This window comes from Cetorhinus maximus, chromosome 10, assembly GCF_964194155.1.
Source record: "Cetorhinus maximus chromosome 10, sCetMax3.hap1.1, whole genome shotgun sequence".
Classification (NCBI taxonomy): domain Eukaryota; kingdom Metazoa; phylum Chordata; class Chondrichthyes; order Lamniformes; family Cetorhinidae; genus Cetorhinus; species Cetorhinus maximus.
This window is the reverse complement of record NC_135888.1, coordinates 90,765,251-90,780,605: the sequence shown is the minus strand read 5'-3', so window position 1 is coordinate 90,780,605 and position 15,355 is coordinate 90,765,251. Positions and strand designations below refer to the sequence as shown.

Sequence of the window (15,355 nt, the reverse complement as noted above, 5' to 3'; positions counted from 1 at the left end):
ATGATGTGGTATATTTATCAAATGGGCCATAAAGGGCCAAATGGAAACACTTTTGCAGCTTTTTTTTTGAATTAGTGAACATACTTAACAATACAAAATCAACTTCAGTCATGAATGTTTTTCACAAAATTAGCAAATCTACATAGAAGCCTTAATCCACTGAAAATATATTAATCTTGGTTAGGGTGAAAGAGTTACTGCTTAAGCAAGACTTCAGTTGATTCTGAGTAAGTTTTTTCATAAAATGAATTTTCACAATCTGTCAAAAACATATTCAGACTACCTCAGCATTCTGCCTCTGATACGACAAATATCATTGGCTCTTGCTTTCCCATTTCTGCCATGATCATAGCAAGATGGTTCAGGTTGCCATGATGAAAGTGCTGAGCTTCCCATAAATCAAGAATCACAGAGGTTGGACTAGCTTTAGATGCAAAATAATTGAGATACCTGTTAAAATACAAAAAGAAAAATGCTTCAGAGCTGTTTCATTAGTAAGTTTGAGTGCCCTTAATTTAGAAAATGTGTATTATTTGCCAACAGAATGATGTGAATGTAGCTTATCTTTCATGTTTCTAGTATTTCACAGTCCAAAAGGAACATCAGATAAATATGATCCCCTTAACACTCCTGAATAAAGTGGCTTCAAAAATGCAATTTGATTTTCCACATATTCACTATTCACATCTTTTCACTGGGTCCCTCTGATGCACTTCTTAGCTTAGAAGCTGAGATGACACTGACTAAAACTTGGGAGCAGGTCACCTACCTTGCCTTGTAATTACAATTTATGCAAAATCTTCAAGAGACTTATGAAGAGTTTCTGAATGAGGAAAAATATACCTCGATTGATGATGCTACACTGATTATTATATGTCAAATGTGCATAATAGAAGCCTTCAGGCTCTGACAATTGGTGCAAACAGGATTGCGGTCAACACGTACAAAAAATTCTTAGACTTTTGCACAATTGATTCTGGATCACAGAATTGCAAAATTGGCTAAAGAATGATTTCACTTAAATGTTTTATAATTGATACTCACAATGGAACACTTATTCATATTTAGACTGTGGGCTCATTCAAAATTTAACCTTTGATTTTGGGTGAGTGATGTCTTTAGTTCCAACATTAGGACCGTAACACATAAAATGAGAAAAAAGACACTCCTATAAAGAAACTAACTGAAGTTACTAAAATAATGTATTTTAAAGATAAATTGTTTCAAAGAAAATTGTAAATTAATTACACTTAGCAAGATCTAGGCCAAATGCATTCCTTGTGGAAGTCCGTTTTCTTTCTTGCAAAGCCATGAAAATTCAAATGTACCCGAGTAAAACTAGCTGTCAGTAGGATTTACATAAGAACTCATCAGGAAGCAAAAATATGTATGGTATTTCAATATCAGAGGGAAGCACTTGCATGGATTTCTTTGTGCCTTCACATACACCAAAAAGTTATTTTTTAATTCCCCAATTACTCAAATGAGTGTCTGCTTTGCAGATTTTGAATATAATTGTCAAACAGAACCTTGGATCAGGGAAGTGGCTGAAACACAGCAATATGGTTGATTAGATATAGTTTTTAATATAAATTCTGTTAAGTGAATGACCATATATATGGTTTACCACTCTTATAATATTAATAGTTAAAAATGCCAGCAGTACCACGTTTCTGTCGTTCCCAATATGTCAAGACTATTTTCTCAGAGTTGCTTTTCTCCAGTCTTCTAAAGGGAAATTGTTAGACTCTGTTTCCAAGGGTGCCTTCAGTGAACAAATCTATTTATTCCGGTAGTAACATATATGCAGCTCTGAAATATATATAAGGTACACTAAAGTGCAAGAGCAGCAAGAATTAGAGAGTCAATGTTGTAGTATTGAATAGAAATGCAGTCTGGGTATTGAGCTTGTCTATTGTGCATTGCCAGTGACTATACTAAAGTGGCTGTAGTGCAATATTTTAAAGCAAAAAGGAAATCGACAACAATTATAATTGGTAACCAGTGAGTAATACGTTTGAAGCCATCTTTCAGCTCCATATCATTTCTTTACTTTATGGTGGAAACAGGAATGCAGCATTTTTTGAGCCAGTTTAGGAACTTCCCACACTGCTCCCCCACCCCCACCCCCCACCCCCACCCCCACACACCCAAACATTCAGTCTTAAGATTTCCTCATTTTTTTTTCCAATATAGATGTAAGAATTTCAGCCAAATAAGTAAGACTAATGACTTTTCAATTCCAATAAGCAGCACAAAACATATGATTTTCAGCTGAGGTGCCTGATGTTCAGAGCACAGAATGAAAACTTGATAGTTTAAAAGGTATGTCTGAACCAGAAAAAAGTGATAAAATAGAATGGTGCTTCTGAAAAAAAAACTGAAGCGAGGAGGATGAAATAAGCATAAAATAACGCATGGAAGCTCACATTAAAATAATTGGGTTTGTCTCAAGAAAGGTGAAGTTATAGAGAAGAATTGAAATCTGACATACTGTTAGGAACTAGAGTTAGTTTTAAATAAGTCATATCTATACTGGTGGGTGTTAGGAATAAGCTATAACTTTAAGTTTAAATTTTAGCTTTAAGTTTAAGTTTAATTTATATGTTGTATGTGTGCGTTAAGAAAGGATGAAACCTGGGTGTAGTTTCATTTAGAATTTTCTCTGTAACATAGAGTCAGCAGGTCTGGAGCTGTTTGTGTACCTGAATTTTAATGAGGTTTTATGACCCTTGGAGTGGTTTAGGGAAGTTAAAACAAAGTAAGGAAAACTGTGTTGTTGCCTAGTTGTGGGGGGCCCACAGAGACAGGGAAAAACAGATATGCAGTTTGATTTCAGTTGGCAGAGCCATTTCACAGAAACTTCCAGGGCAAGCAGGAAGAGAGCTGCAGAAAACAGGTCCCAAAGAAATAAAGAAAGTCCCAAAAACCAGCGGGTTGGCCAGACGATGGTCCCAGGGAGGCAGTGAAGTCAATGGAAAAGAACAGGAATCTGAACCGCTCCCGTTCAGTAAAATTGAAAGTAAGGAGCAGAGGAAAAGGCTCCAAGTTAAATGACCATGCGGCGGGGAGCAGAATCAAGGCAAAGTGGGCTTGCGAGAAGCCAGAAGATCTGAGCAGAGAGCCAAAAGTGGGTGACTCCATATCACGAGCCTGTGAAGCAGTGGTGTCCTGCTTGGCACAGTCGAATACCTTAGAGTGTGTATGGAGGGTGAAGCTTCAATGCATGTCGAGATCCAGGAGAGGAGAACATTGGAAGGAGAGTTCAAACCCTTGGATGTGGATTCTTGTTGAAGACATCCAAGTGAAATTGTCGTTTGAGAGAAGATTCCAAGGGTTGAGATTTGAAACCCTCAGGAGAAAGGCGGAGTTCAGTGAGATCAGTTGGCTCATGGTGTGACAAGCATCTTGGGGGGTGCAACTGATGAGAAATCCATTGCGTCTGCTTTGGGTGGCATCTGTCACTTTGTTTCAGCGTGTGAGGTGTCCAACTACAGGTCGCCTATTGGTTTACTTATCATGAACATGAGAGTATAAAGTAGAATTTGTAACTTGTGTTATCCTTATGATTCTGTATATATGTGTAAAGATGTAGTTACGGGTGAAAGAGTAGTGTAATATAGTTCATCTTTTCTTGTTTAATAAATGTTTTATTCTTTTGTTAGAAGTTTATCAGCAGACTCTGTGACTGTTCAGTAGCAGCTCTCCACGTTTTTAAACAAAAAATAAAAGTTAGCTGGGTTCCACCCTGGGATCTGACTTGTCCAGTAGTAACATTAGCTGGGATCATAACAATACCCTTTACAAAACTCCAGTGCCATTTATCACCACTGCTATAAGCATTATAGTTTTTTATTCAATTGTGTGGTAATGGTTTTCTTATAGCTATTAATAGATGGAAATACTCTATGATTGGCAAAAAATACTGCTCAAAAGTTGCTACAGTTTGGATACATGGTTTATAATTTAAAGTTAGATAAAATTTAAGCAGAAAAGTTATTCTATAACTTACCTTCCTTCTGGTATGGTTATTGTCAATAGTCACATTTCTCTTCTTCTCTGAGGCATTCTACATTACACTGTTCCAAAGAGTACTATTTAGCACTGTATTTTCCATTAGTGTTAAGCATGCAAAAAGTTATCTTGATAGATGGTTTCTAATTGGCCTACCAAATGTATACTAACAATATCCACCTAAGACTAATATCTAGACTCTTGTGTTATTGATGACCTTTCCCACTGTCTGATTTGAATAGTTAGGGCAATATTGCAAGAGACACGAGACTGGGTTTTTGTGAAGGAGACCGGAAGCATGAGACAGAAAAGTCCCCAAGTCCACAAACCAGTCTCCATTAAGGAGGCCCCTGCCCGGCATTCATTCTGGGGAGATAGGAGCAGGATGGAGTTGGCCTGCTGCCTCAGGAGGCAGGCCTGAGGCAGCAACAGATGTGGTGGAAAGCGAGGCCAGGAGACTAGAAGGCCTACTTCCATTTACTGGAACATCAGCCCAATTGTAATCATGATTGTCAGACCCTCAAGCCCTTGCACCTCACCCCCTTACCCCATCTCAGCCTTCACCTACTCCCTCACACACCCCCTTGCCTCTTCATATCTCCCAAGCCCCCTATGACCCCATATTCCCTCTATGTTCCCCGGATCCACCATGCCCCTCCATGGTCCTATATTCTCCGTGCCCCCTACATGCACCCCATATCTCTCATGACCCCTTCATGTCCCCCTCCATTCTCAGCATACGTCCTCCATACACACTCTCCCAGTATCCTCTATGTGCAGAAGCAATGAGCCTTTGTCAAGTCTGGCATGTCATTGAAATGTATATGAAACTGACACAATAGGCAAAGAGGATTTGAAAATCTACTGTGAAAATAAAATGCTCAACTTACAACTTCAGAAAAGTGTCAATCAAGCAAAGCCATTCATAACAATGACAGAAGACTTGTATCCACTTCACACCTCTTAATTTTGTGTAGATAAACACACAGGCATTGAAAAATCATTTACAAAAAAAAGAGTAACTTATTACAAGGTAATGAAGGTGTCACTAAAACAAACCTGCATTCCCCTGTGCAGATGCGCCAACAGTTCCTGCTGAAAGCTAAGTGCATTAGTCATCCTCACACAAAGCTCCACACTAGGAGTATAGTCTTTTAAAATTGTGACTTCTATGTTAATATGATTGTATAAATCTATTTAGACTCACCGGTCCAATTTCAATTTATATGCCAGCATCCTCCAGTCACTTCCTCTAGAACTTGGAATATCCAGACTGCTGCAAATCTTCTGTCGGATCAGATAAGGGATTTTGAAAGCACAAGGTCCTGCTAAAGATGTGCCACAATTGTTTGGCTCCATAAATTGAAAGTCTGTCTGCCTTGCATCCTTGAGGAAATAAAAATAATTTGAGCTCAACTTATTATAATGTATTTCAACTCTGCGGGGAACATATAATAATTGAAAATCCACAGAGACAATATAGATTTCGGTCCATTGAATATTCTAATTGTCTTCAGTATGCTGTCTCTCGGAGACAGCAAGATAGACATTCAGATATACATTCAAGGTAAGCTGAATATTGACCATAATATCTCAACTTACAAATAGTTCCAATGGCCCAGTAGACCAATGATTTAGAACTACAAAGTAAAAGAAAAGCAACAAAGAGGTATTTTTTTCATTATACTGTTGGGGCACGTTTTAAAATGGGAAACATTTTTGCTTTGTGGAAGTAGCTTATATTTTTCGATCTCAGTATAGTACTTTCTACTGTATTGTCTGGTGACCACAATCACTGAAGGTGGCATCAAACAAATATTCAATCGAACAATATTTTCTTTCTAGTATGTTTTCAGTCAATCACATTTAGTTATTTAGTTTGACTGGCATTGGTTTTGATGTCCCTGACCAAAAAGTAGGTTCAACATTAAAGGCCAATTTTCTGCAGCCATTCTGCAGAATTGACTAAAAGCTCAGTAAGTATAGTATGTGGACATTTAAAAGAAATTTGTTTAATGACATCAGAGAGCAATAACCTTATATGCAGTTGTCACACATTATTAATGAGAATTGTGATCTGAATGTTGCTTAAGATCAATCATTTGTTAATCTCGAGACACTCCTTGACAACTCCAATCTTAACTACTCATACAATAAGATTGCCTCAACTTCAGTTCTTAAGGCTCCTAATTAAAATTAACAATATCTGACTAATGATAATCTTGTGCTTTTAGAGAACTAAATTTACCACTTATGGTAAGTTAAAACATCAAGTGGAACATTAAATGGAATCATGCATATTAAACAGTTTAACAACTTGAAGTAAACTTACTGATCTTTGCTAATGAATGACTTAATCACATTTGTGATAACTGCTGTACAGTGGCTAACTAAAATTCATGTTTGGGGGAGCGTGAATTTTATATTTAAGGATGACAAAGCAATACAAGAGAAAGCAATAGACTGGAAATCCCATTAACTGCAACAGTTGCTATCAAAACGCTTACCCAGAGTAAGTAACCCTGAAGTAAACAGTCAAATGGAGAGAGCTGCACAAACTAGAAACCCTCATTGCCAACTGCTCTCCCCAGGCCCACCCGAAGGATCTATATTGTACAGCTGTTCATTTTCAGTGATTTAAATCATCATCTCAGCTTACCTTGAATTCATTGGGCAGAATTTTCCCCCCGTTGGGGGATGTTGTGCGGGGCTGGGCGGGAACGGGTGCGAACCCAATCGGCGCCCTTGATTGGGTCCGCGCCGGCATTTTACGTGGGCAGGCCAATTAAGGCCCACCCAGCATGATGCACACCCAGAAGCTGTGCGCTCCCTGTGCGGGCGGTGGGAGGGGTAGGGGGGTAGGATTCCCTGAGTCCGGGCCTGCGCAAGAGCACAGAAATCTCCCTGGAAGGTGCCTCAGGGAGATTAGTTAAAGTTTGTAAAAGCTAAATAAAAGAAAGAAAATATTCTAAGACATGTCCCCTCATGTGACAATGTCACATGACCTGGGACATGTCAAGGAGCATTAATGAAAAACTTTATTTAATTCATAAAAACTTCATGAAACCTCATCCCGCCTGCAGATGAAGTTCCATGAAAAATGTGAAGGCCGCCAGGGCATATCGCCATAGGTTGGATGGGCAGCTCATTTAACTATTTTAATTAGTTTTTAACAGGCCTTAATAGGCCTTTGACAGTTCAGCAGGCATGCAGCTGAGTCGGCTGTGCGCCCGCCCAACTGGAAATCTAAATGACACACGGTGACGTCGGGATGCACGCCTGATGTCACCGCACATCATTTTATGCATTGGCGAGCGGGCCCCGCCCCCGCTCACCGACCCAAAAATTCTGCCCATTACTTTCCGATCCACCCCAAACTTCTCTCTCCATTTAAATTTTCTTACCCATATTCATAGCTGCCTTCTCAGTTTCGCTATATACCATGACTGTCCGCTATCATGGTCTCAATTACTGATGAGGTCATTAATGAGCACTTTCTTGCATCCCGCAGCCACCGTTCTTTCCACCCCAGCTTCCTTCTATATCTTCCACTGGTAAATAAAACTTTCCACCAACTTGCTTGCAACTTCACTTTCCAACTCCCAATGGCCTAGCCTTTGGACCTCCATTTCTGTAGAGTACTTCTGTAGCCATAAATTTGCTTATCTATTCTCTCACCTCCACCTTTGATATCCTTGTTCCCAGAAAAATCTACACATGTTCCCATCCCAATTGTTCCCCAGTGCCCTCCTATCTTCACTCTCTCACTGTCAGAGCGCTTCCCACCCTGGACTTAACTTGAGAGGAGGGATCTACTCTTGGACTCCCTTCTCTCCCTTGTCATATTGCCTACTAACATGATATCCTGACAAGGCAACTGGTTCTAAATATAGGCTGACAATCCCGACTTCCAGTTCAGTCCCCACATTTTGTCTGTGTTATGAGAGTTCTTATCCAACATCCAGTCATGGGTGAGTCACAACCTTTTCTAGCAAAACTCTGCAAACATCAAAGCCATTGTCTTTCGTCCCAGCTACAAACCCCTGCCCATCCATACCTTGTTGCTAATTCCATCACCCTTCCTGTCCACTGGTCCAGCCTGAATTTGGTTGTTAACAACCTGAACACCCAATCTGATGCTGAACTGAACTTCCAACCCCATATCGGGCTGGATTTAATGGCCATGATGATGGGCCCTTCTACTGGCTGCAGAGCAAGTGGCAACCCCTCAAGGGCCATTCTCAAGTGATTAAAAGCCAGTCATGTGCCTACCCGGTCAGTATCTGTATTCCTGGGCCCTGAAGGGCAGATGCTCCAACTTCAAGCGCTATTGGCCAATCAGAGCTCGGCAGTTCTTCGGTACTAGCAGTGCCACTGGAAGCAATGGCCTGCTGCCAGAGCTGCAGTAGGTCCAGGAAGAGGAACAGTCCTGGAGCCCAGGGAAGTGGAATGGCCTCGCTGGGGCCATTCAGGCAGGTCCCACCGAGGAGGCGGTTGGGGTGTCGGTTTAACGAGTAATGGGAGGGTCTTCCTGTATGAGTGACCCATGACGCCAGTACGGCCCTTCATTGGGCACAGGGTTCCTGAGCAGGAACGAACCCCCCCCCCCCCCCACCCCCCCCCCCCCCACCCAAGACCAATGGCCGGGCCTGCCAGGTATACCTGACAGCCTGCCCATATGACATGGCTCTCCTTCCACCGCTGGATGAGGCCATTAATTGGCCTAGGTGTGTGGACCACCCAGGACTTAAATGGGGAGAGTTGAGAAGGCCCACCCCAACCCTTCATACCCCATTATACAGACCCACCACCGCACCTCTCAGTCTGCTCCTGGCCATTTAATTCCACCCTTCAGCCCTGTTATAAAGCCAACCTACTTCCTTCCCAACCATTTCACATGCTGTTAGATCCTAGTCACCTGTTTGTCTGGGGTGTAAGGGGTGGTCGAATTGGTACTAATGAAAGAGTTGAGTAGCAGAGACTTCACAGGTAGAAACTCTGGGAAGAATTTTACAGCAGCGGGATTTTCCGTTCCCGCTGAAGTCAATGCGGTTTAATATGGCTCGCCGCATTTATGGCCCCATCCCCGCCAAAACGGGGCCGTAAAATTCTGCCCTCTGTGTTTATTTACAAAGGTACTGAGCAGCAATTAAACATGTGCTTACTCTTCAAACTCTATCTCTATACTCTGCTGCTACTAACTACTGACTACAGGCTACTAACTACAGAGGTTGCCTGCGCTACTCTGTTATTGGATACTAAGATCATGGGATCTTCCATTATAACATTCTTCTTAAAGGTATATTACACATCAGATTACCACACATGCCTCTGTCTCAAATTCACCTCATCTGTTGTTAAAACCCTTATCCATGCCTTTACCAGCTCCAAACTTAACTACAGTACAGATAAATAGCCATTTTACTGGAATTTTTGTTAAAGGTGATATGAGACTTACCCATCTACTAACATCATGAACCAACATTATTAGCAATTATAGGGGAGAATTTTCCCAGACCATTGGAGGCAGTTTTGGGAGGAGACAAGTCGCAAAATCCCAGAAATTTACATTGGGTCAAGATCGCAACAGGATCCTGCCCTCTTCCTGTTTTCCCTGGGGTGGCATTGAAGTCAAGCAAGGATTTACCTTGGATTTGACAGGTAAGTAATTAAGAAGTTGTTAATACTGTTAAGAAGTGAATTATGAGCTGATTTAGCCTTGATTCCTGGATTTCTCAACTTTGGAACCTATTTCCCACCTGTTTGCAACTCACCAGGGTCACCAGGCAAGTGCGCAGTGGGAAGAGCTTCTTTAATGAAACTGACAAGCTGTGAAGGTATTGATCAGTTACATTAAAGAACTCCAGCCACGGCCACTGAGAGACCACTGTTCAAAGCACTTCTCCTCTCAGAGACTGCTTTCACTGCTTGACAGGTGTTTGCCAACTTCTTGAAAGGCACTTCATCTACCTAGCACTTCATTCATTTTCAGCTGCACCTCAATGCTGCCAATCTTCATAATGACATGGGAGCGACTTAGCAGCTCTACCTTCTACCTCTTCTGAAAGACAAGGGCAGGAGCCACAGTGCTGCCAACTGTACCAGCAACAGCAGATGGGATAGACACTAGGATCCAGCTGTAAGGAGGTGAGAATCCCAACACAGGCAGAATATCAGCTCTCTTGACATGTCTGAGCATCGGTACCTCAGGAGGCACAGACTCTCATGACAAGTCATTGCTGACATCCGCAGCCTTCTGGAACAAGATCTCCTTCCCAGAGGACCAGGTAAACATGCATTGACAACAGCTGCCAAGGCTCCTGTTACTGGAGGGCAACCAGCCCCACTCCCCCAAAGATATGTGCTCTCTGTATTTTGCAAAAACAAAGCAGAGTGAGCTTTCATAATGGCTTCTGTGGCAAGAAGAGAAGAATATCATTTGTGGAGGGTGACTGTGAGGCATAGGTATGAGAAGGTAAAAGGCTAAGTCCAAAGTGTTGGCTGTAAGGTGCCTGCAGAGAAAGGAATGAGTGGAGCTGCAAGGTGTGTTTTTTTGAGGAATGTTGGGTAAGTCAGGGTATGGACTTGGCACCTGAAAGTGTTATCCCACTTATTTTTCTCAACCTCCTGTGGTCCTGGATCCTCTTGATGCACTGTCTCTAGTTTGGAGGGAGCACACTCCTGCTGCTGACATTCTTGGCCAGTGCCATGCACGCCTGCTTGATTGGGGATGTTGTCCTCTTCCTCCTGTCCTTGAGACAGTTTACTTCACCGCAGCCTCTTAGCTCCCACAGCAGGATCTCCAGGGAACAGTGAGAGATCTGGGACTGGGGGAGCCTTCCCAGCTTTCCTTTCCATTCTTTGTGACCTAAAAAATTGAAGCGCGGTTGAGGTTTCCTGACCCATGCCGTGGTTCCTTTAATTAGGAATTCTCCGTTTTGCAGAACGCATTATCCTGTCCAACCTTCCTAACTGGTCAAGGTGCCTGAAGGCGGGGTGACATTGGTTTGCTCTGGTAAAGAGCAACTGCTGGGTGCGCTGTTGGGTTGGGTTCCAGACCTGAAAACTGACCCACTGTTCCAGCACGGTCAAAGTGAGAAGATTCCACTCGTAGCTAATAAACACAAATGTTATTTAAAATTGCAAAGGAAATTTACTATTCTAACATGGTTTATCTACCATCTCCCTTCTAATAGGAGTTTGCATTGTCTGACCCATTCGGTCTGCATACTGAATTTTCTCCGCAGTTTTGTATATATATATATATAGAAGTAAATTTTCTGCTTGCTTGCCCCTGGCAGGAAATATCAAAGAATGATGCAGGCATGGTCAATGATTTCTCTTTGTCCATTAATTTTGATGAATGGGAAATCGTGGGCTGCATGCATTCAATTTCCCATTAAGTGCAAGTGAGGATGTGCACCAAGAACACACAGGCAGAAAATTTACTCCAAAATTTAAGAGAAGCTTCTTAATATAGACTATTTCTTCAGCACCCCATGAAAAAATAAAACATTGTAATTATTTTTCCCAATTTTGGTATAAAATTGTGACTGCTTTCCTCACATAGACCTACAGCTTTGTGCATTACAACACTGCACTCCAAATTTACAACCCATTCACGACTGGTGCCAAAATGTGGATTATAAACGTAAGGCCCCAAATATAGTCTATCAGTAAGGCTTTCCGGTTATTGTTGTGCATAGCATCAGAATTCTTTCATCAGCTACATGATAGGCATCTTCCTTCAGCACAGTGGAAAGTCGTATGCAAGCCACTTTGATATTCAGAAATCCAAACACAGTGCCACAGTGACATTAGCTGTTCCTACTTCTTTCTCCCAAGGGGATAAATTGTCTCTGAATTTGGGCCTAGTTTCCAGATGAGGAATAATTTTATTTAGATTTCCTCTTCAGCCTGTTAAGGACTGGTGGATCTCTTCAGCTGAAAAATTTCCCACCAGACACTCAGGACAGGCACCCCTGTTGCTCCTCTATGGGCATAGCCAAGAGCCTGCATTCCACCCCAGACTGAAACTCCTGCTACAGGCTTTCTAGCAGTGGAAAGAAACTCAGTAATTTCATTTGCAATAAAAAAGTCATTCCATCTTGTCACATTAATAAGACATGAAAAGAAATCTAAACTGTGTGTATCAAAATATTATTTTTCCTATTTTTAAATGGACTTTTACTGAACCACAAGATGGCTGCTACAGGTCACATGACTCATAAGATTGGCCATCTATTCTAGAAGCTTCTAACAGGGATTACAAATATTCCACTCTCATCCTTGTGGAATCCCACAAGTCATTACAAGGTCATATTATAAACATATAGATGGCTAACAGACTAACTGACTCCCCCCAACTGGGATGATAACAAAGACAGAGACATTGAAACTCATTATACCTGAAGAGGTGTTAATAGCCACCATTTCACTCCTAAAGGAAACAATGGGCTTTGGCCAGGAGCACAGAAACTGCTTGCGAGGCTGCATTAACTCATTATTGGGCCACGTCACATGACCCCAAGCTTACAATATTACATTTCTAGCCTCACAACTCATTGTGCTAATTTAACACCAATCAGAAAGATCTCAAGCAGCTCCCAGCTGATCAAGCAGCTCGCAACCATCTCTCAACTCCTTAAAGCCTGTTTGATTTTAAAAGTCTCTGATCATTGCCTGCCAAGTGATCTAAGGACAGAAAGCTCATCATGCTGCACCATCATTCATTTCAAGAATTTTCGTGTTGCTGTCTCCAAACAGAAACTCATCTGGAATGGACTTTTGCCGTGAAGGAAACAGCCTCTGGATTTTGGCTTATTGGACTCTGGAAATCACTAATATTCATTTCTGTGGTTCTTTTTTGTTGTTGTCCATAGTTGTAAAAACTCCCTCTTTTCTATCTCCATTACTGTGTGTGTGTGTGTGTGTGTGTGTGTGTGTGGTTGTGAATAATTCTCCCCCGGTTTCAATGTGAAATAAACTAACCTTCTTATGTAGTCATAAAGATATTTTATGCATATTACGTATAAAATTGGTCCACACAAACAGGGTCTGGGGAAACACGCCACAGCCTACTTTAAAAATAATTCAAAAACACCTCTGCTTACAGACAGAGAGAAGATAACACAGTTCAGTTTGCCTCTCTCCTGTCCATAAAAATCTTCTCAAAATGTTGCAAAATAGATAAGTAATAAAAATAAAATGTTGCAATGATCTATTCGTCTCTTCTAGACTGCAAATGTACCAGTTTAAATAATTGTTGGTGGCTACCCTAGGAGTAATGATCACAGAATAGTATGGTTTACAATCCAATTAGAAAGAGGAAAACTAAGTACAAAACTACAACACCAGATTGGATTAGGACAGATTTAAGAAAATTCGTTAACAAGATGGCTGAGATAAGCTGTAAGGAGAATTTGGCACACAGGACTATTGAGTAACAATGGGATCTTTTTAAAAAAAGAGATTGCAAAGGTTCAGAATAAATATATGCAATTAGGAAAGAGGAAAACTATTACAAGTTTTAGGATGTCATTACTAAATAAAGAGGCCAGGAACCAATTAATATTGAAAAATGCCATAAGAATGAGAAAAATACTAAAGGACAATGAGAAAATTAGAGGTCGAGTGGGATAGTGAAAGGTATGAAAGAGGAGAAGGAAACATGGTGGAGGTATTTAATAAGCACCTTGCATCAGTTAATACCAAAAAGATAGATATCAGAGAGAGGTAAATCCTAAAGTGATTGAGAGCAAGATTAGTAATAATATAATGAATGAAAAGAAAATTTTTGATAAATTAGTTAGATTAAGCAGTGACAGGATGCAGCCTTGATTCTGAAGTGACATGAGGGCCACAAAGAAAACTAATGAATTTATAGATTTTATGACAAAGTATAGAATGAATATAAGAGCTAAGAAGTTATGATGCAATGAGCCTATATAAAACTTTAATAAGACCTCAATTAAAGTATTGTGTGCAATCTTGGACTTCATACTCTAAGAAGGATAATAAGATTATAGAGAGGGTACAACATAGGGCAATATTTAATGGCGATGATGGGGATGTTGCCTGGCAGCTGAAGAAGGCCTGTCAAATTTCAGGAAGGCTTGTCAAATTAAGTGCCAATCAGGCACTTATCTGGGCAGCGGCAGGCCTTCTCTGGGATCAAAGACCACAGGGGTAGAAATCCTGCCCCTCTGAGAGCTGCCGGCCTATCAGGGGTCAGCAGCTGTGCATTGCTTGGCAGCATCACTGGGTTGCAGAGGAGGGGATCGTCAGCAAGGGCAGGGGTGTGGCTCTCAGCAGCAACCCCCTTCCCAATGCCAGGTCCCTCAATCAGGCACTGAGTGTCTTTGAACAGGGGAATTCCATGGAAGCCCGCAAGCAACCCCACAACCTTCCCATACTGTGATATTTCAGAACATATTTGGTTGCTGTTTTACACCAGCTATCTATGCATTTCCTAACCATATGCTGGCAATTAATGCCCTGTGTTATTCAAATGTTTGAAAACAGTGGCACTGAGCAATGATAAAGTAGCAGAAACACAACACATGGTAATCATTAAAAGAAAACATTGATAGTAATTAGGTCATTTTTTTGTCACAATTAAGGCTAAAAATAAGAAAGATTTTGAATTATATGAACAATAACAATCTGGAAATACAGTGCCAACATTATAGATTCCAAATTGTTATTTAACCTAGTTTATTCACCAGTACAGACACAAGCTAAAAAAAAAGCAAAATATTTACAGGGCAGGTGTGCTTTTTTTCTTTCCAATATCTGGCTCTTTCCCGTGGGGATCTATTTGTTAGCTCTTATTAGAGGTTGCAATTGCTTCTTGTTCCCAGTTCTAACCAGTCTTTTTTTTTCTGTTTGTGATGCTAAGTTAGCCCAGTGAAAGTCTATGAATAGTCTAGAAGTTATTCTGGTTTAATGTTAAATTGGAGGCCTTTTCCCTGTCTTGGTATTCTTTCAAAACAACTTTCTACGAGGTTCCAAAGGCCTTTGGGCATAAAATAGTCTCAAAATTAGAAGGGGATTACAGGAGCCCTGCAAAGCAAAATATTGTGAAGTAATGCCCAATGAAGCAACCATCCACTATCAGAATCAGTTATGAGAATGATACCACAGTTCTTAACCCACACATGGCAACTGAGTGGAGGGAGGTTAGCCATTTTGCTTCCATGTTTTTACACACAAACAGCACTTGCCTCACCGCGAAAGTTTCAAATGCCACAAAAGCAAATGGGGTAATTGGTAGAATATTTTCAGTAGATAGCCTAAGTTGTTTTAAAATTTTAGTTGGTGTCAAAAAATCCTCTGTATG

At 41.0% G+C, this 15,355-nt stretch overlaps 1 protein-coding gene across 1 annotated transcript in view; it reads right to left on the bottom strand.

Annotated features, from left to right (window-relative positions):
• Window positions 1-284: 284 nt before the first annotated feature.
• unc5a (unc-5 netrin receptor A) overlaps window positions 285-15,355 on the bottom strand; it is a 329,799-nt gene continuing 314,728 nt past the window's right edge. The window contains exons 17-18 of the mRNA XM_078549746.1: window positions 5,222-5,400; window positions 285-450 (exon numbers count right to left, since the gene is read on the bottom strand). Of these exons, the coding sequence (XP_078405872.1) occupies window positions 285-450; window positions 5,222-5,400 (345 nt within the window). The remainder of the gene's footprint in view (window positions 451-5,221; window positions 5,401-15,355) is intronic.